Genomic DNA, 25,987 nt, shown 5'->3' with positions numbered 1-25,987 from the left:
CAACTAAACTGTTAACTACAGCGAGGCACATGTTTTGGTAGACAGAAGAACCATTTAAACACTTCAAGCTGCAAACACTACAGGACACGTGGTACTACTGCTACTTTCAGCTACTCCCTTTTAAGGGTTATCACAGCAGATCATCTGCCTCCATCCTGCACTACAACCATGAACCTTCTCTTAAGTCTTCCTCTTTAACTGCTGCCTGGCAGCTCCATCTTCAACATGCTTAGTTCAATATATCCCCACTCTGCACACACCCAGACCAACTTAACCTTGCTTTTTTGTCCCTAAATATCTCATCTTGAGCTGTCCCTCTGATGTACTCATTTGTAATCTGGTCTGTCTTCATTTCAGCCACCTTCCCCTCTGAACTGTATGTCATAGCAGGTCCTTTGTAAGTCTCCCCATTCTCTCTTGCCATCTTTCTGTCACAAGTCACCCTTGACACTTTTCTCCACCTGCTGCACAATAGCTGTACTGCTTTCCTCACCTCTCTGCCCTTTGGTTCGGATAGTTGACCCCGGGTATGTAAACTCATGCGCTATCACTCCCTACATTCCTACCTCTACATTGAACCCTTCTGTCACTGCTACTGCACACCTTACCATTGTCTGTTTCTTGTACATGCACCACCATCGCATACTCTGTCACTCCTGACTCCCTCATGCAGCACCACAGTTCGTCTCTTGGCACCTTATCACATGCTTTCTTTAGATCCAGAGAGATGGTGCAACTCCTGACCCACCTCTATGCTTCTACATTAATGCGGGCGATCGTGGCTCAAGAGTTGGGCTCTTGTAATCGGAAGGTTGCCGGTTCGAGCCCCGGCTCCGACAGTCTCGGTCGTTGTGTCCTTGGGCAAGACACTTCACCCGTTGCCTACTGGTGGTGGTCAGAGGGCCCGGTGGCCTCGCCTCTGTCAGTGCGCCCCAGGGTGGCTGTGGCTACACTGTAGCTTGCCATCATCAGTGTGTGAATGGGTGGATGATTGTGTATAGTGTAAAGCGCTATACAAATACAGACCATTTACCATAATGCTCTCAAAGCAAACGTTACATCTGTAGTGCTCTTTCTCAGCATAAAGCCATAGTGCTGCTTGCTGATCGTCACCTCTTCTTAACCCATCTTCAACAACTTTCCTGTCTTCATGTTATAACTCAAACGCTATCCATCTGTAGTTACTAAAGCCCTGCACATCACTCTTGTTCTTGAAAATCGATTCCACTAAAGGTCTTGCCTCGGGTGTCAGGTCACGTTCCAAGATTGTATTAAATATTATGGTAAAAAACAGTACTCTGCCCTCTCTGCTGGACATCTCTGTGTATCTGCAGGTACAGTGATCATGGCCATGAATGTCATGGTAATTTTAGGCTTTTAATTAATTAATTTTTTAATGACTCTTTTTCCACTTTGGATCGATTATACAGCATAAATCTTTAACTACATAAAAAAAAGGCTTTAATCTATTTTGATTCTTATATACATTGTGGTAAAACGATTCAAATCCACCTCTAAACCTCCTGGCATTGCTTCCCTTCCACCTGGTCTCCTGCTCACACAGTATATCTATCTTCCAGTCATAGTTCCTCTTAAAGTTCCCACTCTCACCTCCACACTCCTGCTTTTCCTTCTTTCTAGCTGCCTCTGAATACACCTTCTGCCTCTCCTCTTCTATTGACTTTGGCAAACAATAGCACAGTTTTGAGTGGCACCCTGTTGGCCAACAGCACTGGGTTATTAACCCAGGCCCAGACCGATCACATTTTTGATGATTCCCGTGTTTGATTTGGCAAGGATTTTATGCTAGATGCCCTCCCTGATGCAACCCTTCCCATTCACCCGGAGCAGCACTAAGAGTATACTGGCTTGTGGCCCCCTGTGGCTGGGTTTATATAAAAGTTAACAAGGATCATAATAATACACTTAAAGGTCCAGCTGCCATTTCTCAAATGCCTTGGGTGCAAGCTGCAATTTGCAATGCAAGATTAGTTTCTTACTGTTCAGAATGTGCACTTAAGGATATCCATGACTTCAAAATGTAAGAGCACAATGCTCTGTGACTCCATTATTAAAAGCCCCGCCGAGGGTCACACTGGGCTCTTCAAGGAGACTCTGACTTTTTCCCTTTAATATTTACCTCCAGACTGTCGCTTATCTACTTTTCTGATATGATTAAATCTGTTGTCAAGAATCAAAAATCTCTTTAAAAGCTTCAAATTGGCCAGTTTGTATTTCCTGATAGACTCTCACAGGTCAGTTTGTTAGTTAGCTGCACGTGTAGAATCAGTCAATAACATGACAGCAGCTCACTGCATTTAGACATCTAGACAAGGTCAAGATGACCTACTGAAGTTCAGTGGATTTATGTCTGCATTAAATCAATGCCATAGATTGTAACTGCACCCTTCTAAAACCCTGTACTATAACCTATGCTATAACCTTATGTGTGCCTCCATCCAGTTGGTGGTTGGTTTCCTGTCTTGTATTAACATTTCAGGCTAGTTGTGGTGGTGTCATAGCGTGGCACAGTTTGGCTCCTTCAGTATCAAATGAGCATCATTCTGATACCATACCCAATCTGAGTATGCTGGCCCTATAGTGCATCCATCTTTTGATGCCTACTTCCAGCAGGATACTGTGCCATATAACAAAGCTTGAATCATGGTAAATGGTAAACGGCCTGTATTTGTATATTGCTTTACTAGTCCCTAAGGACCCCAAAGCGCTATAGGCATCTCACACTTCCTGAATATCCTATTCAAATGACCTCCACTGTTACCAGCTCTTAGTCCAGTAGAGCACCTTTGTGATGTGGTGGAATGGGAGATTGACATCATGTCATATGATTTTATTCCACAAAGAAGAAATGCAGTTCTGGAGGCAGAAAAGACTACAACCTGGTAGTCGGAAAGTGTAACTAATGACCTGCCAAGTGAGTGTATAGTACACATTTGGGACACAGGTAAAAACAACACTGTGCTTCTGCTCTTACTCTAATGTTTATTTGAAATTTAGTAACCTTGAACGAGGTACATGGCATCCTTCAATAAAGATGTTACAAACCTCTAAAGCTTCAGTAAAAAGGCTTCTCCGCACCTAATTCCTGTGTTAGTGCTCACAGTTTACTAATCTTTCCCTCAGTACTTGTGATTTTATGCATTTCCTGTTCCATTACAATCCACCCACTGGCTAGTTTTTATAATCGGCCCCGTGTACCATATGGTTTCTTCATTCACTCTCCCCCAGTTTTTCCTCCTCTTTTACTGCTTCGTGTTTAGAGGTTCACTTGCTCTCAGTTCCCTTCTCAGGAAGGTAAACAACATGGCAACCAGAATTTCAAGGATGTCTGTCCAAACAAACTGTCCTGTCACAGTTGTATGTCACGGATGGTGGTTCCTCCTTGATCTTTACAAAAAGGAAACTTGTTTTCCACCCGCTAATGCTTATATACTACCCAAGTAAACAAGAAGGGGATGTTTGAGTTGTGCAATCCTTCTGTTGTCTTCAACTGAGACTAATGCAGAGTTGAGAGTTTCCAGTTTCCATTTGGCCCGGAATGAATAATATATATCAAGGTTAATGGACCCGTGTAATGAATAACATTTCTGAGAAGTAAGTTATTGTACCTCAACATCTGTAACAAGTCATCAAGGATGGGTTATCTATATCATTACTCTGTCAACAAGTGGCTACAGCACACAACATAGATAAATCCCAAAGGAGTCCCGCTGACTAAATGTAAAACAGAAAAGTACAAATCTGTTAAGCCATTAGGTTTATCTGAAGTATCTGTGCATAAAGAGTTCAAGGAGAGTGACGGTGGCACCATAAAGACAAAAGAAGGGGAGCAGTTTTAAAACAATCTGAAATATACAAATCACAAAGCTCTTGTCCTAAATATTTTAGCCATTAATGTATTCAATGCCTCTGCTCTGCAACGGCACACAAAACAAGTGTTACAAAGCCAGATGGCATTATCCTTACTCCTATCACACGGGCATACAGCTGTGTTATTAGTTTAAAGTCTGGAGTAGTAAGCAGCAAAATATTTGTTAAATAAAACACTCGAATGTATCAGAGATCACACAACCAGAAACTGCTCATCCTCATCTGCTGAGATAAGTATATTTGACACATTAAAGGGGAAACACTTGCCTGTTCTTAGATAATAAGAAATCTGGATACTATTAAATGTTACCTCATATTTACACCGATTGTGATCAAAACCACAATAAGATTCAAATCCGGAATACCAACGATGATAATATCATGAAATCTTATGCAACATGATCGAATATTCACGCTTATTCCCGGCACATGGATGGATTTATGTTTGACTAATCAGTCCGTAACGATTAGTCAGCAAGGTCAAGAACTGAATGAGGTCAGAGCTATTGTGTCATTTTACTGACCTTATCTGCTCGATGCAGCTTGTATTTATATAATTCTATTTTATAGTTCCTTAAAAATGAATAAATGTATTTATTTTCAAAATCTGGATCACAATTCTCTCGAAGCAAGATTTTCCTCATTGAAAACTGGTCTGACGTCCTGTGTAAATATGAAACGTCTCTTACATTTTGTCAGAGAATACTTTATTAGTAATGAAGCCCATCAAGTATGAGCATCACTAAAAGCATCTCTGCAGGGTATGATGGCCAGACTTCCTGTTAAACATGTATTTAAGAAAACAAAAGAAAGCAATAATAAGAAGAAGTTCAGAGCCTGTGCTGGCAGAGACCGTGTGGGAAGAGAATTTGTCTGGGGATTTAGTTTGCTGGCATGCCCTCTGAGTGCCACGCTCTTGTACGTATCTGGTATATTTCAGAATAAAAATCAAGTATACGATGGAATAAAATCTAAACTATTTGGGTCATAACACAGCTAGAACACTGCAGGGTCAGTAAGGCGATATGGCAGCATCATACCATGAAGCCGCTTTTCAGGGCAGACGATTCGTGTTTTCTCATGCAAGCTCACAAAGCCTCCTTCCTTCCTCTTCATTCTCATCCAAATGACGCAAATTATAGGAAGTGCTTTTTTACAGATAAAACCTTCTTAAAAGCTCTACCCTTTGATGTGGCTGCAATTCAGATGAAGCTGATATGTTTCCTACAATTGGCCTTCAGGCCTCCATCTGATCTGGCTGAGATGGTTTTACATGTTCATGTTAAACTGACAATCCAAGACGATGCCATTCAGATTTTACAATCACAAGAAATTACAGATCCTAAATGGGTTGTAAATAATTTATTTTTAAATTATGAGTCCCCACATGTAAGTGCAAGTCAGGATGTAGGACGGCATTCATACTTGCACTTGATAGCCATTGTTAGTTATAAACAGTTTGACCTAAAATAGTGTTTTTTCACCAACAAGGTGATTTCCAGATACATGTTAGCTGAAAATCTGGCATATCCTTGGCGTTCTGTGCCATGAAAAAAATGAGGAAACTGTCAAGTAGAGGACACAAGAAGGGTCTAAAGATTTATCTGGCTCGTCATGATTTGGTGCTCTGTTTTTGCCAATATTGCTCGGGATCTTGTCAAAACTGATGTAATTATAAACACAGAAAAGTAACATAAGATTTTGTTCAACATGTAAAACCATCTGGATTGTATCTGATTGACAGTGGTTTAATTTTTGAGTATGGCAATGATCCCAAGAACACTGCCACTGCAGTAAAAACATAGATGGATAGAAAAACACACATGGATCACTAGGAGCCATGGATTGGCCTCCCCAGAGCCCGGACCTCAGCATTACTGAAGTAGTGTAGGATCATCTTGACAAAGAACAAAAGGCAGCCAAGAAAAAGAATCCAAGAAGAACTTTGAGTGTCCTTCAAGAAGCCTGGAGAACTATTCCTGAAGACTACTTAAAGAAATTACAAGAAAGCTAGCCTGAGAGCGTCCAGGCTGTGCCGAAAGGTGGCCACACCAAAGATTGACATTCAAGCACTTACGAAACGCACATGCGTCTTATATACTTTATTTCCATGGTTGTTTACACGTTTTTCAGCAAATCGCTTCACCGATTCCCAATTTTCCTTTCAAAATATAACAAAATCGAGAGTGGCTCAAGATTTTTGCGCAGAGCTGTAAGTCATGAGATAAATTATCCTCACAATGACCTGATGGCTCTTTTAAATGGTAGCAGCACTATTTGTTTTGTCTTTTAATAACAGTGAATTACCGGCATTTATATGCAAATTATGACCGAACAGAAAATACTTCCAGCCAATGGACAGTGGTGGATGAACTAATCCAGAAAGCATCGGCAAATTATTTATTAACCATCACAAATCCAATAATTACAACTTATCGATCCTCGTGTGTGGTCTCGAGTTATAATAATGACCCTGGAATTGGCGTCGGCATAAAAAGTTTGTCCTTTAATTTCGTCATGTTTGTTATAACTGCTGATGGTCCACTTATGCGCTTGTTTCTTCTGAAGCGTTTTTTCTTATCTAAGCCAAACGTAAATGACTCATTATAATCCCACCGCCTGCCGCTGGCTGTTTTGACAGACCGCTGATTTACAATATTTGTAAATGTCCTCCTGACATTAGTCTGCGCACTGTGCGCTCTGTGTGCCAAGAACATAGTCTGCTTAAGGGAAGCTGGCGAGTGGGGAGAGACACTAATTTTTTCCTCTGGTCCTAAGGGGTCTCCTTCTCTATATAAGGCTCTCAGAGTTCTCAGGAGTTACACAGTCTCTATGTTCCCCGGGAACACCACCAATAGCAGCAGCCTGCTCCTCTCATAAGAGAATTAACAGCTTTCCGGCGCTCAGAGGAAGCTGCACCGAAAATACTCAATCTACTGGATACTAACAAAGAAACAGAGAGGTGAGCACGCTTTCTTTCTTTCTTTCTTTCTTTCTTTCTTTCTTTCTTTCTTTCTTTCTTTCTTTCTTTCTTTCTTTCTTTCTTTCTTTCTTTCTCCGAAACAACCCGTACTTTATAATGCACATTCTCTGCAACAGCAGGAAAGGCAGAACTGCCCACCTGGTGAGATTTGCTGCAGATTTATTCATGCACTCACATCGCGATATAAACTTCTGACACATTGTAACTCTGATGTTAGCAAGACACCGGTCTTCAGTGTCTGCAGCCCGGAAAGTGCCGTAGCATGATGGAAACCCTATGTGCAGGAAGTAACCTTATGAGCAAAGCATTTTAAGTGTATTTGGAGGTTATCGATATGATCAAAAGATTATATTTCATTTATGGAAGCCTATATTTTAGAGTTCTGGGACCAGGATATAACAGAAGAAATAACTTACTTAATGATGACCTTTAAGGTTTCTGAAGAAGAAGAAGAAAAAAAAAAGCCCAAACCCCCAAAACAATAAAATGAAATTTAAAAAAGTAATTGCAAATTACAAAAATTTCAAGTAACTGCAAAAAGTTATATAAATGATAGAATCTACATTATGGCACGTGTTTTTGTTTACATTCAGCCTTGTGGTGAGCTGGAGATGAGGTCAGTCCGTCTTTGGATCAGATAGGAGCTCCAGAAGTTGAAAAAGGAGTCAAGTTTACATAGACGAGATGTCGATACGTACGTGCGTTCAGGTTTTCTCCTCTGTCTGTCACTCTGGTATCGAATTCATGAGAGCCTTGAGAAGGGCCCAGACAGAGAAGCTGGTAGAGGTTCAGTGTGAAGACGGGGCACAGGGAAAGAAGAAGGGTGTGGCGGCTGGGCTGCCTGTTGGCTCACAGTTCCCTGAGCTGGCACAGCATGTTGACACAGAGCCGATGCCAGACCTCAGGCTGCATCTCCAGCCAAAGGGAAAGAGGTGAAGGGATTCAAGGATAAGAGCAACCAGTGCAAGCTGGTTTATTTTTCATTTCTTCTCTGATCACCCTGACTGACTGCTCTTCTCTCTTTCTAGAAGTTTATGACTTAGGGATATTTGGTTTAGCTTTAGTTTTGGACGTCTTGCCTCCACCTTGTTGCCTTTCGGAGCGAGGTCAGGTAAAGAGTCAGTTACACAATATTATGAACCTTCCTAATATGTGTGAGGAATGCAGTGTTTTGCCTAATGAGAGCTGAGTGAGAAGTTGTCAGCTTGAACTCAGGTCCCCCTCAGCAGATCTCACTGTGCTGCTTGGCTTGGCTAAAATAACTGGAGTGATACAGGATGGATGTTGTATATAATTAAGGTGCACTAGGTCCAGGTGGGTTATGTACACAGACTTTTTCATACATTTTTAGTCATGAATATAAAACTAATTTATTAGGGACACTTTATGTCATATTAATGTTTATGGTCAAATAATTGAGGTTGTTATGAATAAGACAGATCCTTGTACATTAAGACTGAGGTCACTAAAAATGATCATTTAAGCATTTAATGTCACAATATGTTACAAGCTGATCATGTACACTTCACAGTGTCTGAAAAGGAAACAAAATGCCTCAAATAATCAGCAATTTATCAGATAAATCTAATGGAAGTTTATGATTATAATTTTGTTCATGCTATATGAGAGTGGTTGATTGAACTCCGTGGCCAATATCTGTTTCATACACCTTTCAGTATATTTTATGGCACTGCAAATAAACAAAAACACCTTCATAACCTCAAAAAAATGAACATTGAAGTATTTCTTTTATGCTTTGGCCTAAATAAAACCAAGCATTCAGAAGCTTCTCAAAGAAATGTTGTTATTGCAGGGCAGTTATTTTGGATTGCATCAGAGTCTATTGGCCCAAATAGTAAAACAGTCATAAGATGGCCAAAAGCCGAACTTACACAAAGCAGAACTGCAGAGAAAAAAAGTCCACCTTTGAGTTAGGAAATTTTATTTTACTGCTCCTCCCCATCACCAAACACTCTTCATCAGTAGGAGTTATAACACATAGCAATGCAAAGGGAATATTGAAGAGTTATCAACTAAAAACAACCTGAAGGAGAGACAGATATTAAAGAAGAGTCTTGCTGTGCAGTCGTTTCTAGGTGTGTGCATTTATTTTGCAACTTTATTAGAAGAAGTGCCTCCTATATTAGTTAAGTGTGGGAAGTGTGTGTGCCCATATTTTGTAATCTGGTCATTTTCTTGAATCACAGAGGAAGGAAACCATCATTGAATCGTCATTTCCACCCTGCAGATTTTATCTGGAACTGTGAAAGGAGCCTCTCTATATCCACAAGCTGCTGTCTAGTCCTAAAGTATAAACTACGCAGCTCAAGTGTCAGGATGACCTGCGCTACAGTGACCTGGCCCCTTGTCCTCGTCCTCGTGCTGTTGTGCATCAGAGACTCGGCTTCCCTCTTCCTGCCAGACTCCAGTGAGCTCAGGAAGCTACTGAGCCGCTATGAGGAGGAAGCAGAGCAGAAAGGCACCAGCAACACAGCTGGTAACAGGACCCGCCGAGCCATCCTCTGGTCAGACCGTGAGGAGATCCTGCAGCTGCACAACAAGCTGAGGGGTGGGGTTTACCCCACCGCTTCAAACATGGAATACATGGTAAGATTATTGACCTATTTCAGTATTATCATGCAGATAAAGCTAACCTTTTACTTTACCCTGGAAAAAAACTGTTATACTTATTTCTTGCACTTGATTTTTTTATTTGCTTTACTTGAGTGGTTTTGCAGAATTCACAGTTCAGTCTTACATTTATTTACCTTATATTGAACCTTCTTCAGCTCATCAGTTTAATCACTGTGTGAAACAAGCTTCTCTTTATGCCAACCTTCATGTTTTTGGCTTTACCTTGCAAACACAGGAGTTGAACAGTAGGTGGGCGGGGCTTCTGTGCTCACAGTCAGGTTGTGCCTGAGATCACGATATAAGGAATATCTCCTCTAAGTGACATCACAAAGAGCCATAGTAAGAGAAGCAGATCTTTTACCATGTATCATCATATATATGATATATATACTCAAATGATATGAACACAGGATTATATATAATATATATAATGATATATAAACATAGCAGCTTCTCAGGTAATTTTCATCTGTCAGCAGCACCAATGAGGTTGGTAATCAGGGTTTTAGTTGACGTACAAAAAGTGGTGTTGCCGTAATAAAAACAATCGTTTCTCTCTGCTGGAAACATGTAGTCAAGATGTTGAACTACTGCCAGCCTGCTGTGCCACGCTTTTATGGGGAGGATAATAATGCTGACTCTGTCCTACCTGCAAACAGCTCAGCACATGCGGCTTGGTTAAAAGAGGAAGGAGAATAAGGCTGGAAAAGGGAAACTTAAGGGACCGCATGGCACATTAATACATAAAGTAGGAGAGGGATTATTGTGGAGACAAAAATAAGCTTATTGAAAACCACGTGCTCCATAAAGTTGAGAGAAGCAGTGGTGGCCTGTGTGTCTCTGGAGTGTGGTTACACTGTGAAGGAAAATGTCTGCAGACTGTCTTTGCTCTCTCAAATTCCAGCGAACAGGCAGTGGATGTGTTTGTGTTAGTGTAAGGGTGTTTGGAGTTACAGTGCTGTCTGTGTGTGCATGTGTTAGCGACCACCAAAAGGCTGGAAATTTACTGAAGGGATGTACTTTGAGGGGCCATGGTGTATGGAGTGTTCAGTCACTTCACAGTGCCCCCTCCAAAGTGGGAGTCAGGTATCTTCTCTGTTTTCCACCCTCTTGTCCACTGCTATAATAAATCCCACTGAGGAAATTTGGATAATTCAGCTGTGATTGCTGGAGATTTGTAGTGGACCAAGGCCAGGTGCTAGGAGCTCCGCTCAAATGTCACCATCTAAGGATATTGTTGTACTTGTGTGCGGCTTAGTTTCAGCTTAATGGGAGAGAAGGAAGTGCAAGAGCAGAAGAGCAGGTTGAGGGAAGGAAAGCATAGTGTGGATTGCACTTGATACAGCAGGTGATGAATGATTGTTTTCTTATATGCATGCAGATTTGGGATGATGAGTTGGAGCGATCTGCCACTCAGTGGGCAGAGGAGTGTCAGTGGGACCATGGACCTCAGGACCTGCTCATGTCTATTGGACAAAACCTGGCAGTTCACTGGGGCAGGTGAGACACATTCTTATTAAATATGAATATTTTATTGCTTTATTTTGGAAAATGACTTTTTTTCAAAATCTGAGAAAAAAAATCATTGGACCTTATCCTCTTCTGTACTTTGTAGATTATTTGTTAGACATTTGTAGGAATGCGACCACCTTTGATGTTGAATAACCATCTAACTGATGTCATGGATGTTTTTTTTATGTCCATTTGAGATGTGTGGACGTCCTTGTTAGAATTTCTGGCAAGAGAAAGTTCATCTAAATGTGTATATAATGTATATATTAAACAAAATAAGGTAAGTTCACTACACAACAAATAAACTGGAATTTAGATGTAAAAACTGTAAATGGCTAAAAAAAATTTTTTTTAGTGATGCTAGACATCTGTTGACAACCATGTACTGACCACATTGCATTGCTGTTCAAAAAACAAAACAAAGCAATGAATTCCTTCTTTGCAATAGTCAAAACTTTATTTCTCACTTTGTAAGAGCGTGAGGAGGCTTGTGTTCTACATGCGTTCATTCACCTTATTGTGACCAGTTTTGATGAAGGGGATAACACCTGGTTTTCAGCCATGTTTGCTGGGTAATTTGTATTAAGCAAAATACAGATAAAAGACTTTAATCAGTGGACGTAAGGCTGTTAATCAACATGGCCATGCCCCCTAATATTAAGTCCCAAACAAGTGAGTTATAATCCCACTCCTCCTCTCAACTGTGCAGTTTTCGTTTTAAGTTAAACCAAAAAGGGCTTGTATGAGTTTGTAAGAATTCAAATTTCATAGCTAAAGTTGGGTCTCAGCCCTTTAAGGTGGCTGCTTGATCAACAGGAGTTTTAAACATGCTCTAGGACTAGCACGGTGGAATTGTTAGTCAGTCAGTCCACCATTTTTAGCCCAGAATAAAAAATCTGAGCAGCTACTATATGGATTAAGAGCAACTTTATTTCCACTGCTCCTTTAAGCAGATTTGCAATCATTTTTCTGAAGGCTATAAATCTGAACTTTAACTGAGTGGCAGTTTTCTTGTAGCTTTTTTGTACCAAGTGACTCCTAAACGTCCTTATAAGAGATTATCATCAACTCTAAGCAAAAGTGATGAATGTTGTACTTGAGCTACTTAAACTATAACAAAAGTGTCAGTGCATGAACCATAGGTATTGCTAGTCCTTGTTCATATGGAGTCTGATATGAATGAGGTTGTGTGTGTGTGTCCAAGTGGACATCAGACAGTAGGCCTCTGTGTTTAATAGTGTATGGCTATCGCAGCAGGTGCCCTTCCAGGAATCTGCCCTCATTCTCACAAACCCATTCCCCCTTCCTACTCCCTTCTTTTCTTCCTGTGCCAAAAAACCCTGATGCGGAGTCATTTTTTCACTCCCCCTCTGCTCTCCATTTATAAGCTCTGCACGTTTCAACACCGTAAAAAGAGATGTTTATAATAGGAGCTAGAATTGATTTGTTAAACTGGGAAGCTGTGTTTAGCTTTGCTCTAATTCTTTTTGTTGTTGTCTTTTAGCTTGATTTGATTCCCTCTGTTATGGAGGGAACAGACTGCTGTTCCGTGTGCCAGGTTATATTCAGACTCATCATTTGAGGACAAAAGGGTTAGAGCAAGGGTAGAGCAAGGCAGGTTCATGTAGTTTCTCAAGTCTAGCCAAAGCACCTGGCAGATACCCCAGATGTTTCCCTTTTGCCCCTGGTACCCTGTGACTGAGCCTACTGTCTGTTGTGTGTGTGTGTGTGTGTGTGTGTGTGTGTGTGTGTGTGTGTGTGTGTGTGTGTGTGTGTGTGTGTGTGTGTGTGTGTGTGTGTGTATCCTACAGATACCGTTCACCTTCCTCCCACGTCCAATCCTGGTACGATGAAGTGAAGGACTACTCCTACCCCTACCCTCATGAGTGCAATCCCTGGTGTCCAGAACATTGCTCTGGGCCAATGTGCACTCATTACACCCAGGTGAGACAAATACAAGAAAAAGGTTTGTCATCTTTGTTTGAAGCCCACAATTAACTCTGCATAGCATAACACAACTGAATCTCTGACTTAAGTGTTGGTGGTCAAGTCAGAATGTGGGTAATGTTGGCACCATATTTGGACAAGTAAAAAGAATACATGAAATTTCCACTGCACCATCTGCTGCATTGGGAGTCTGACAGTTTAAATTTAAGCTGGTGGACTGCTCTTTTAAGAAATCCCTGAGCAGTAACTTATAAACCTGCTCTTAACTTGATCAATTACTACAAGAACCTGCAAAGTTTGATAACTTGATGCAAATAATTCAAGAGAAGGGACAGAAAAAAGTTTGTTTTTTTTAAAAAAAAGAAAAAAAAAAGAAAGAAAGACGCTCAAAAGAAACAGGAATGAATGAGCCTGCCTCATCCTTCCCCAGACATTACTTTGTGGATGTTGGGATGAGTTTACAGAAACATTTAGACTCCTCCCTGAAACCTGATTGCTGCCATCTGGTAGTCATTTTCATCCCACCAGACATGCCACACCGTTTGACCTGGATTCTTTTGAAGATGTTGCAGAGTGGGCAATGCCAAGTCTGAGCATCACCACCTTTTCTCTGTAAGTGCCGATACACGTGCAGTCCAGGCAGTCAAACCACATTTTAATCGCACTGTCCTGGATTACCAGCACTCACCAGCTGACTCACTGCTTCCACTGAACATTCCTGAAGGGGGAGAGTGCACGTTTGGGAGGAAAGCTTGGAGACGCTTTCGAATATGATGTCTTGTATTCCCTGTCAAATGGCACATCATTCATCTGCAACACCACTGCAGGAGCTTTCCGTTTCGTGAGCTGCGTTATTTTACTGTGGACAGTTCTGGGGCTTGGAGAATTTCTTTCCAAGTTAAGATATTAAAAACTGACATTTCCTCCTTCTAACTGGATGATGAAAATACTCCCGGTTGTGTCACAGAGGGCAAACTGGGTTCACGTGATGACCACGTGACTGAAGAAGAATAACAGAACAGGCAGTCTTGGAAATCCCAAAGGCCTCATTAGTTATAACTGCCTAAATAGGTGCTTCCTCTGGAATGATGGTGGACCTATCGGTTGTGAGGAAAGAGAGGCAACAAATCTAGGTTACGAGATCGACTGTTTACTTTTCTGTGTGTCCTTTCGGAAATTGTACGTGCTAATGTTTGCCATTTACTTTCCCCTCCCCTTTTACAGCTGGTGTGGGCAACTACTAACCGAGTGGGCTGCGCTGTGCACGTGTGCCCAAGGATGAACGTGTGGGGAGAAATATGGGAGAATTCTGTTTACCTTGTGTGCAACTATTCCCCAAAGTAAGATCAGTATTCCTCCATGCTGTACTGATCGTTAACACCTCTGGTCTCCAGGCTCTTGTTTACATACCTTCTCCTTACAGGGCTCACAAAAGCTGCATTTTGAGTTGTTAATATAGTTGTACTGTAGATAAGAAACACTAGCTGTCCAAAGCATTCATATGACATATTGTTGCCATTAAAATTCCTCCAGAAGTCAGAGTAAAAATAGTAATTATGAGGTACGGGGAAAGAAAATAAGAGCAGAGTAGGAGTTTGTTTTCTAGACAGCCTATGAGATGTAATTGCCTTAGAGACAAAGAGGAGTGTTTTTGCTACAAGGTCACGAACCCAGTGACGTTGACTCATGGTTAATTTCCACCTTACTCAAGACGCCCATTGTTCAAAATTTCTGCAGGGGCAACTGGATCGGAGAGGCTCCATACCAGCATGGCCGACCTTGTTCCCAGTGCCCTCCAAGCTATGGAGGAGGATGCAGAAATAACCTTTGCTACAAAGGTGAGCGAACCCACGCGATTTTCCCTCAGTCATTTTAACATTAAACTGGTTACCAAGCTGAACCCTATCTGTCCTTTTACAGACTCTCAGCAGCCAGAGATTGAAGACATGAATGAGGTGGAGAAGCCTCAGGTCCCACTGCCACCTCGTACCACTGCCAGACCTAAAACTATTGCTCCAAAGAAACCTGTGTCCAGACCCTCCAGTCCCAAGAACACTAATCCCAGGACAACGCCTTCAAAAGCTCCCAGCAGCACTTTTCTTGGTAGCTATAGCAACTGTATACCTATCAAAATCATCATGAATTTTAATATTTTACACTTTTTAATATGTTTTTTTCCCTTGCAGCTCACAATATTAAGTGTGAGACAAGACTGCGAGATAAATGCCGTGGCTCAACCTGCAGCAGGTGAGGTTATTTCAGTGTGTTTTAATGTAAAATTAGTTTAAGATTTGCAAATAAGATAACACAGTTTGCAGTATCCATGCACTGTGGTGGCCAACTTGCTTTCTGACTCTGCAGATACAACTGTCCTGCTAACTGTGTGCAAAAGAAAGGAAAAGTTTGGGGAACTGTCACTTATGATGTGGTGAGTCTGTCCTGTATGAAGCAAACTTACTGCATCATGCAGCAGTTTATAATGGGACCGTAAACGTGGTTTAGTCTGGTTTCACACTGGACGACAACATATAAGGCACTAAATAATATCTCATATGTATCCTGTATGTAAAATAGGCTTCAGGACATCCAAGTATTAGGTTTTTCCTAAAATTCCGGTTTTATCATTTATCCTAATCTAATGAGTGTTGTTTTCACATTTTTTAAATTCTTTTCTCGCATTATGGAACTGTTTTGATTTGGTATTTGATTTGTAAATAAGAGCTTTGCTATTTTTACAGGATTTTCACCCAGCGTTTGTTTTTCATTGTTTCAGCAATCAAGTATTTGCCGAGCTGCTATCCATCATGGTGTGATTGACAACAACGGAGGACTAATCGATATCTCCAGAATGGATAAGTTACCATTCTTTGTCAGATCTACAAAGAATGGCATTGAGTCTCTCAGGTAGATATATGTACTCTGAAGGGAACATATAGGAAACAAATGTGCCTGCTTCTGTGACTAACACAATGAAATAATTTGGTTTCGGAAGACTTTACAGGTTTCTAAATTTGATGTGTTTTACAGTAAATATAAAGCTGGAAATGCCTTCACAGTGGCCAGAGTGAAAGGTAAGTGAAGCATTTCTTTTGTTCGGAGGAGCTTTGAGTCACGATTGTGTGCTGATTTGCATTATTTTCAGATATATATTAGAGTTTTAAGTGATTTTCTTTTCTCTCTCTCTGTGACAGAAATGACAGCTGATTGTTACACCACAGTGGCTGAAATCTGCCCTTACAAAGAACCAAACTCACACTGTCCAAGGTGTCACCACACATCCAACATTTGATTACTCAAAAACAGCTTTTTACTACAACAGTAGATGACATATTTAATGCTTGTCCTCTCAGATAAAAAGTAAATTAAAGTAAATGGACACTTGGTGTTTGTATTAGTTATTTACATTATTGTACAAAGGTTCTGAGACACCCCACATTTCTTTATATTTTGCTAGGAAAATGGGAAATAGTTTCTTGAAACTTGTGCAAACATACATAGAAACATGGTGTAAAGGGCTAAAATAGAGTTTGTACAATTCTGATGAGCTGCAAAATCAAAATTTGGTACGAGCACCTTCATTCTTCAGCATACATTAATAGTTTAACAAACAATAAATATATCCCCCTGAAGATTGTCGGGTAAAAGGACATAACTGAAAATCAAGAACAAGAACAAACAAGTCTGGCTCCTTGGAAGCGAAATATGAAGAAGGGTGGGAGGGGTGGCCCAAGACTTTTGCACAGCACTGTATGCATAGCAAATAAATAGTTTCGAATTTAATATAATGCAGTTGAAAATAAAATGTAAATGTTTGTCTTTTTGCCAACTACATCCGTTAACTGAGAATATAGGAATGCTAAATGAAAGTGCTAAAATATTACCACTTATTGAAGAAACCCTCCCATAGCAAAACATCTTTCTATGACTCTTGTCTGTCAGATTTATACTCAAGTGCAATTTGTTTCTCAGAGTCTTCTGTCCAGAGAACTGCAAGGCTCAGCCCTCATACTGGTCGCCTGTTATTGGAAACAAGATTTACACAGATGTAAGTAACACTAGCTTCCAATCTGTATCTTCTGAATTAAGGGGCAATAAACCACAATCAAGTAAACGTATGTGTTTCAGTTTGTGCAACTAATACACAACCTACCTGCTGGTGTGTACTTTTATGTGCTTTTAAAGTGTATGTTTTATTCCAATAATGCTAGGATGGTAGGAATAAAAAATAAATAAAAAAAATTAGCTGATTGTTTATTATAACTTGTTGGCCTCCTCAGCAAAAACGGGGAGATGTCTGAATGATTATGTCTGCGTGATTATGTTGCATGGCCATGAACAACAGCTGAATCATAGGATCATGGAGAATTGGAGTAATGAAATGACAAACCGGAGAATGTCTTTGACTCTATAGGGCTTTACCACTCAAGCATTATCTCAAACTAAGTGCCTCTTTTTCACTGAAGAAGACACAGAAAGAAATACTCCTAGGAAGACTGGTTTAGAATATCTCTCTGAAGTGACTTAAAAAGATGTTTACAGTGGAGAGGACACTGTAAAGTGCCCTTCAGACTAAACATATCAGATGTAAAATGTAAAAGCTTTTATGTTACTTTCGAAGTTTATTTTAGAGCTGCTAATCTGTGAATTCACATGAGGTCAATGCTGGGTTTAAAGAGCTTAACCACTGATGAAACTGACTCTTAACCAGATCACAGGTTCTCTGAGGTCCTGAAACAAGCACACTTGACTCATAACAAATGCCCAGCACCCAGGAATGCTTTGCAATCTGAGGCACCCACATCTGTTTCCACAGTGGTGTATAAGCTGAATGTTGGTTAAACATGAGGCATAAACTGTCTGGTTACAATCTCTGGTAGGGTGTATGGACAGTCTGATCTATGTTTGGAGTAGAAATGATTGATTGTACTCCAAACTGTTGATAAGAGCTCATGGTCTGTTTTGCTGGAGCCATGCTTCTGGCTCAAACTCTACTCCTTGAGTGTGTGTGTGTGTGTGTGTGTGTGTGTGTGTGTGTGTGTGTGTGTGTGTGTGTGTGTGTGTGTGGTTGCTGACGTCTTTCTGTAAAATATATTTCATGCTGTATTAAACAATTATTAAACTGAAGTAATGTTTGCACAGTGAAAAAGTGGTTTTCCATCTTTTTAAATCCTCTCTCAAGTTCACCATATCTTCTCTTCACAGAACTCCAGCATTTGCAAAGCGGCCATCCATGCAGGCGTAATCAAACCCAATGGCGGTTTTGTTGATGTTTTGCCTCTGGACAAGAGAAAGAGCTACACAGGAGTTCTGAAAAATGGCATCCAATCTGAAAGGTACTGCTCCACAGGGATTTTGGAGATTACTATTATTCCTGACAACTATGTTTAAAATGTAGCCCTTTAAACAAGCAATTGCCAACAGTGAGGAGTAAAAACTCCTTTTAACAGGAAGAACGCTTCGGCAGATCCAGGCTCTGTTAGGGGCAGCCATCTGCCACTACTAGTTGGAGGTCAGGGGGGAAGTTAGGATAGCAAAAAGGCACACCGTGGGAGAGAGAGGCAGAGTTTAGTTATTAAACGAAATATAGCAATGGTGTATAAACACATAGAGAGGGAAAACACATGAGTAAAGAAGAAAAGGTCAGTGGATCAAGGGAAGCCCCAGCAGCATCAGTAACTCAAGGGAGGATTCAGAGACACCTGTTCCATCTCAAACTATATGCTTTATCAAAAAGGGACATTTTATTTCTCTTTTAGGAGGAGTTAATTTAATAAAAATCAAATTAAAGTTAATCGAAGGTGGAGTTTTATATCAAATTTTGTATAAAGTGTAGTCACCAAAAAGTCAAATGCAACTGAAATAAAAACCAGAAGCTTGCTGAAATTTAGACAAGTAAACTGTCCAAGAGAGTCTGAAATAGAACAAGGCACTTTTAGCTGCTCCCTTATTTCGAATGGATGGACACTGGATGCTTTTCCTGATACAACTCTTTCATTTCTCCAGGTTTAGGACCAGACCTGAGATTACATTAGCTCGTGACCCCTTGAGACTGGGTTTGTGTCTCCTCCCAGTCTCAAACTGGGGATCTGTCGTGTTTAAGGTGAATGTGTTAACCATTACACCTTGGAGCTGTAAAAGAGACTATAAAATATGCCAGAGAAAAGTGCTTTTATTCACTATACCCTATCTTGATTTATGTGCACTGTAATACTGCAAGTAGTGGGTTCCCTTCATGCACACTATGCTTCTCAAATCAGTCTCACATCTGTGGCCGGCTCCAGTGGACTAAGCTCAGGCAAAGAAGCCCTTGTGGCCAGTTCTAGTGGCATATGGGGTTGTAAGAGTAATGGTGTGGTTTGGTGTGTGGACGGCCCACACATGGGACCTTTGCTTACTTTACTCAGGCATTTCAATTGAGTGTGCAAAGTGCTGAATGGTCAAAAGCATGCCAAGTCTTATTCTCTGAAATCTAATGCAGAGCTGTGAAGGTTTCACTCGGGGCATTCGGATAGGAGGTCAGTAGATGGCTGAGAGAAAGTCTGTGCCATGTGCCAACATCATGGCAGGGTGGGCAGCTTGGATTACTGGGGAAGTAATCACATCCTATCCAATTACTCGAGGCTGGAAATGCTGTCAGCCACTTAGAGTGCTTTCCTATATGGACAATTATTTGTGATTAGATACCAGTTGCACTGGCCTATCATGATTATGTAGCATGGCAAGACTTTGAGATATTTCCGCTAATGAACAAATTACAGCCGTCCAGTTCAACACATGAGGTAATTGGAAGATTCAGTCACAGAAATATAAATACAATGAGTGATTCTGCAAATGTGTCCTTTCCTCCTAAATGTATCATGTGCACCATGACTGTGTGCTTTTGATGGCTCTGATTGGTTGAGGAACTGGAGGGGTCTCATTTGACTTAAAGGAGCACACAAACTCACGGGAAAGCAAGATTATTCCACATTTGCTCCTTCACCTTTGATCAGGCTTCTGAAATTTGCTTCTCAGAATTTTGAAAGAACATACTTTTTCATGGTGTAGTGATAAAATTAACACTTTTTTGTCATGTCCATTTGCAGCAGAAGCAACATGGAGGGAGGATCCTTCCGAGTCTTTACTGTGAGGCAGTGAGACTTAAGTTCAGTAACCTGAAGACCAACAGAGTCACCTCAGCTGCTCTCGAAGAGAAGAAAGTGCCCATAGCTTTGATGCCATGGCTGTTTGTCTGTCCCATCTGACTGACAGAAACTTTCCCCACTCAGTTAACAAACAGTAGTCATACAGTAAAATTCATCCACTCATCCAACACATTGATAGTCCTTCATGTTCCTTCATCTTTTCTTAGACTTACATAATCTGTGAATACAGAATTTTTTTTTTAATTATATTATATAAAATGCATTGAACAGCTGGTGCTGGAAGTTTTGAGTTAGACTTGTGTTACAAAAAGCAATATGTTTACATTGGTGTTCTTATTACAAGTGTTATTTGTTTTTCATACACAGGAATGTATCCAGATCACACTGTATTTAATCATTGTGTACAGAATATATTATATTTTGTTTTTTTTTAAAGAAATAATAACATGTTTAAGTTCTAGCCATTTAAAAAATATATAGCCCTCTTCTTCATCATTGCTTTTCTAATTCTTAGCAGCGAAGTCCAAGTTTAGTGTGAGCAAAGATGTTTTGCTGGGTTTTTTTGACCAGAAATTTTGAAGCACAAATATTCTGCGAAATGAATGTGTATAAAGGCAGCAGGCACTGCTGGAGAGAAGTAATATTTTCCTTAAGAAGACTAGTGTTGCTTCAGTGCCTGCCATGTGGATGGAGAGCCGGTGTAGGTGAGACAGTTTGTGCACTTATAATAATAAGTAGTAACATCCCAATTTATATTTATTAACTGCTCAGTGCTTTCTTCTTTTCTTTGTTTCTAATAAATACATTTCATGAAAATGCAAAATGCTCCCCCCCTTCCCACGTGAGACCGTTGAATGTGTTGCATGTTTCAGGTACAAAGAGTGCTTTTTGTTCAGAGACTGGACCACGTTGTGAAGGTTTGACACTAACACTGTGCAGAACACACAGGAGACAAGTGTAATATCTCTCACCATAGTGGATTAAAGCACGGTTGTGTTTGGTCAGGTCTGATTAATAGTTTTGCTCTTCATTTAGCTCTGTGATATAATTTTACATGCACAGACATGAGGGAATGATACTCAGTAGAAACGAATGAAATAAATGTAAAGTCCATTTTGTGTAGAAGTGCTGCCCTCCTGCAAAACACACCCAACATCATAGTCCCATTTAGCCCGTTTAACCTACCTGCTGGTTTTCTTCTTTTCCAACTTCCTGTCTCTTTATCCTACCTCAGTCCTATCGCTGTGCTTAGTATTTAGATCTTTTCTATGTGGGAATTTTGTGGAAAACGCTAAAGGTTTTGTAAAGTTGTGGGATCTGTAAATACTAAGATTTTTGTTTTTGAATCATCTTTATACAGTAAGATTAAAATTAAGTAATTGTGTGAATTTGTTTCAATTGTCTTGGATGTATTGCGTTTATACAGGTTTAGGGTGCCTTCTATACTTTTTGCACAGTTTGAAAATCGAGTGTCTTACAAATCCCAGTGTACACAATTCTTTTTTTCTTTTAAATTAAAAAGTCTTGTCAAATATGATATTTTAGAAATCATTACGCATCATGGGTGTTATTTTGTGATTTTTTTTTCGTGTGTTTGTGAGCAATAATATTTGAAGAATGAGCCGCTTTACTAAGTAAAGGATAATATCCATATCCAGAAAAGTGAAGCAACCCTTAGCTTACTCTTAGCTACATAAGGTCCTGACTTCATGACCATGAAATGTTACAAGTCTGGCTTTAACTGGTGTCCACAGTAACGTGGTTGAAACCAATGCCTGTGCAGATTGCAAAAAAATGTATTTTAATAAGATCTTGTAACTGTATTAAATGTACTTTGGCCTCAATGTTGGACTAAAATCTGTGTGACATGAATTATGAATGAAATTTAGATCCAGGCCACCCAGGATTTGTCCATTATCTTTGGAAAAATATAACTGACCATGTTCACAACCTGGCTCTGCTTCTTGTGGGCACAAGCATAATGGGCGGAGCTGAGCAACACAAATAGGGATCACTTCTCACGGACTTACACATAATCTGCCAATAGGGTCTTAATAATACAGGAAAGAAGAAAGAAAGAAAGAAGTCTGTCTGCATGACTATAATATCATCATCCTGTAATTCCAATTAAAAAATCAAGGCCAAAGGTCATGTGTTATTTATGATTGGGGTAAAGGTGGCTGAATGGAGAAAGAGGGAAAAAACAATCTTGTAAGCAATAATAACTCCTCATAAGCCCAGGGGTTATATGAGAGGCAGATGTTCAGTTTCAGTTAAGCCCTCGTTGGACAGGACCCTGACTATCCTACTGATAAACAGCTGCAACTGGCTTGTGTGATGACTGTTTTACTCCCATTGTCAATGGAGATAAAGATTTGTACTCACCCAGTAAATCCCCTGTCTGCTAAGGAAAAAAGATTCCTGGTTTCAGACCAACTTTATGTTTTCTTGTGCTCAAGAAGTACTTTGCAAACAGGCTGTTTTGTTGCATCACAAAGGATTCCTAGGGTAAAAGCAGAAGAATCTCATTTGTTTGTTGCCGCAGACATTAAGACTGTCAGGGTCCTGGGACTGGGCGACCCAGGATCCCTGAGCAGTTATGTATTATATTATTATTATTATTATTATATGTATTTTGGTATTGCTGCTGCTCTCCTCCATGATTGTAGATGTGAGTGTGTGTGTTTATGTCTGCGGGGATGCTTGGAGGATGGAGCTCAGCCACCTGCAGGCCTGAGGGGTGTGGCCCTGCGGAAGGACTGGCCACACCCGAAGCCACACACCTGCCGCTGATCAGGGCTCGTCGGGGGAGCTACTTAGAGTCTTGGAGCTCCCACCGACGCGGGATCATTGCTTGGGACTCCACGTTAGTTACCCAGTTTAGGTTTTGGTCGTGTAGTGTATGCCTGCCATTGTTCAGTGTCCTGACTACTGCCGCTATTGTTTCCCGCAGGAGGAGCGTGGAAGGCTTAAGGAGCAGCGAGCACCGGGAGTGCAGACACGGGAGCAGAGAGCACTTGGAGGACACGACACGGGAGTCTGGGGAAAAACACGGGGATTTATTGTTGTTTGATATCACCCTCTGTAAATAAACGCACTGCTTGAACTTTGAGCTCCGCGCCTGGGTCCTCCTTCCCCACATCCCCACGGTCTGCCCTCCAGACCGTGACAGAATGATCACGCCACTTATGGACCCAGCGGTCTCCGAGGAGAGGCTCAGGAGGGAAATTATGGACAAAGTGTACCGCATGTGTGACTTATGGTGGGAGAAGCCTGCGGAAGGTTTGCGTCACGCCGTGGAGAGGCGGCTGCAGGAGATGCTTTTTAAATTCCCCTGGCTGGTGGACTCCCTTAATGCGGTGGTCCTGGACTTCCTACTTTCCACCCTCCACCTCCACTCTCCTCCTCAGGCTGCCCACCAGCTCGGACAGCTGGTGGATTCACTGCCTGAGACGCCGGCCCCGACGCCGACACGGAAACGACGTTCGCGCCGCCAGCGTTCCTCACCGCAGCTAAATCCACAGACATCTCAACAGCCGGCTGTGGTGAGTCATATGGACAATTCATCGTCACTCACCTCAACTGTTTACTCTGGGGCTATGTTTATACGGTCAGCTGCCCAGCCGGTAGCCAAAGCGCAGCCCGCGGCCCAGCTGGTCGCTGTACCTCAGCCTATCGCCCGGCTAGTGATCCAGCCGTCACCTGCTGAATCATCCCCCGCGACATCTACCTCACCGCTTACCGTTTCATCCTGTTCACCATCCACATCACACGCTCAGCCATCTTCTCCACCAGCAGCAGCCTCCATTCCACTGCCCACTCCAGCGGCCTTGTCCGGAGAGAGCGACCTCACCCGCGTCCAACGCCTGATGGACTGGGTAACTCACACCACCAACGCAAGGGCAGGAGTGGTGGGGTTAAACGCCATCGAGGCAATCCTGGAGGGAAACCCCTACCTCGGCCAGCTCAAGGGAGTTTCCGCCTGCCTTTGCACCCTGCGTAAAGCCCGGGGGGTAGTGCAAGCTCGGGAAACCTCAGACTTCGTCCAGCTGCAGCAGGAGCTCAGCATGCCCGAGCAGGAGCTCAGCGAGCCGGAGGAGCCCGCACCGCCAGCTGAGGAGCTCAGCGAGCAGGAGGAGCTCGGCATGCCCGAGCAGGAGCTCAGTGAGCCGGAGGAGCCCGCACCGCCAGCTGAGGAGCTCAGCGAGCAGGAGGAGCTCGGCATGCCCGAGCAGGAGCTCAGCGAGCCGGAGGAGCCCGCACCGCCAGCTGAGGAGCTCAGCGAGCCGGAGGAGCCCGCACCGCCAGCTGAGGAGCTCAGCGAGCCGGAGGAGCCCGCACCGCCAGCTGAGGAGCTCAGCGAGCTGGAGGAGCCCGCACCGCCAGCTGAGGAGCTCAGCGAGCCGGAGGAGCTCGGCATGCCCGAGCAGGAGCTCAGTGAGCCGGAGGAGCCCGCATCGCCAGCTGTGGAGCTCAGCATGCCCGAGCAGGAGCTCGGCGAGCCGGAGGAGCCCGCTCTGCCAGCTGAGGAGCTCAGCGAGCCGGAGGAGGAGCTCTCGCTGCCGGCCGAGGAGGAGCTCTCGCTGCCGGCCGAGGAGGAGCTCTCGCTGCCGGCCGAGGAGGTCAGCGGACCGGAGGGACCTCCACGTCTAGCGCGGCCTCCTCGCCGTCCACGTCCGGTGCGTCCACGTCAGCGATCGGCGCGTCATGGATCTGTTGCCACGCCTCGCTGTTGCTCACCGGAGCAGCGACGTTGCCATCGGACCCGTGGCAGGCCCCCTGAACTGTTTTGCTGCTGCCGCCGGACCCGGGGCCGTCCGCCGGAGCTGCTACGTCGCCGCCGTTGGGCTCGAGGTAGGCCCCCTGAACTCTCTTGTTGTGTTGATGGGCCGCCTGTGACTGTTTGTGGCGTCTTTTCGTTTTCTTTTTGCACCGCTGCGGGATGCGCGGTCTGACTCTGAGACTGTGGACTGGGTCGGTTTGTTGTTTTGTTGTTTTTGCTTGTTTTGGTTCTGGCCCTCCGTCCTGGTTCCCCCAGCCGCCCGCCCTGGGTTGGTTGTGCTATTTTTTTTGTTTTGGTTTTGGGGTCGTCGGGAGCCGACCCTTAGAGGGGGGGTACTGTCAGGGTCCTGGGACTGGGCGACCCAGGATCCCTGAGCAGTTATGTATTGTAACGTTCACAAGAACCAGACGGTTGGGTCTCAGTTTGTCCGTTTATTCGGCACATCAGCAAGCGGGTTGCTAACTCAGGGGAGAGCGCCCTCGTGCTACACCTCTCTTCAGCCTGGCACCCACACAACACAGAACCCAGGTCCCCCCTCCCCTTCCTCCACACCACCCTCCCTACTTCCTGCAGCACAACCAAACATGAATCTTAAAAGAACAACAACAGTGTGCAAAGATAACCAACATGTGCAATAACACTTAACCATCGTTACACTGCCCCCCCAGCAATAAGTTCCTCGTCCCCGAGGGAACGACACAGTCTCTGAGGCGGGGTGGTAGCCTACGTTCCCTCCTTGACCTCCTGAGCCCCTGAGGTGGGCGCGGAGCGTCGGGGCTTTGGGGTGAAGAGTCCGAGGGAGGGGAACGCAGCCCCGGTCGGGGGCCCCTCTGAGCAGGGTCATGGACGCTCTGTACACGTCCCTCTGGAAAGGAGGGGAGGGACTGCCCTCTGTAGGGGGCCATCCGGTCTCTGTGCAGCGCTACTATCCTCCCCCTAGGAGGCAACTGCACCCTGTAAACAACCTCCCCCACTCGCTCTAGGACGCTGCAAGGCCCCACCCAGCTGCTATCCAGTTTAGGACACCGTCCCTTCTTTCTCTTTGGGCTGTAGACCCACACCAGCTCCCCAGCACGGAAGTGCCTCCCCTTA

At 42.9% G+C, this 25,987-nt stretch overlaps 1 protein-coding gene across 2 annotated transcripts; it reads left to right on the top strand.

Moving 5' to 3' along the window:
• The first annotated feature begins 6,716 nt into the window (after positions 1–6,716).
• crispld2 (cysteine-rich secretory protein LCCL domain containing 2) lies at positions 6,717–21,946 on the top strand. 2 transcript variants are annotated; one of them, XM_080885361.1, is made up of 15 exons: positions 6,717–6,853; positions 9,123–9,481; positions 10,890–11,008; positions 12,832–12,964; positions 14,192–14,307; positions 14,705–14,805; positions 14,888–15,070; positions 15,154–15,214; positions 15,329–15,395; positions 15,741–15,871; positions 15,995–16,038; positions 16,159–16,231; positions 16,937–17,012; positions 18,170–18,300; positions 20,053–21,946. In XM_080885361.1, exons 2-15 carry the CDS (start codon positions 9,212–9,214, stop codon positions 20,102–20,104), a joined length of 1,557 nt encoding a protein of 518 aa, XP_080741487.1. In that variant the 5' UTR covers positions 6,717–6,853; positions 9,123–9,211; the 3' UTR covers positions 20,105–21,946. The 2 variants fall into 2 exon arrangements, with proteins under 2 accessions (XP_080741487.1, XP_080741488.1); XM_080885362.1 differs by having other exon boundaries at positions 6,732–6,853; positions 9,082–9,481.
• The last annotated feature ends 4,041 nt before the right edge of the window (positions 21,947–25,987 follow it).

Source organism: Rhamphochromis sp. 'chilingali' (genome assembly GCF_963969265.1).
Source record: "Rhamphochromis sp. 'chilingali' genome assembly, chromosome: 6".
Taxonomy (NCBI): Eukaryota; Metazoa; Chordata; class Actinopteri; order Cichliformes; family Cichlidae; genus Rhamphochromis; species Rhamphochromis sp. 'chilingali'.
This window is presented reverse-complemented; position numbering and strand designations above follow the sequence as displayed.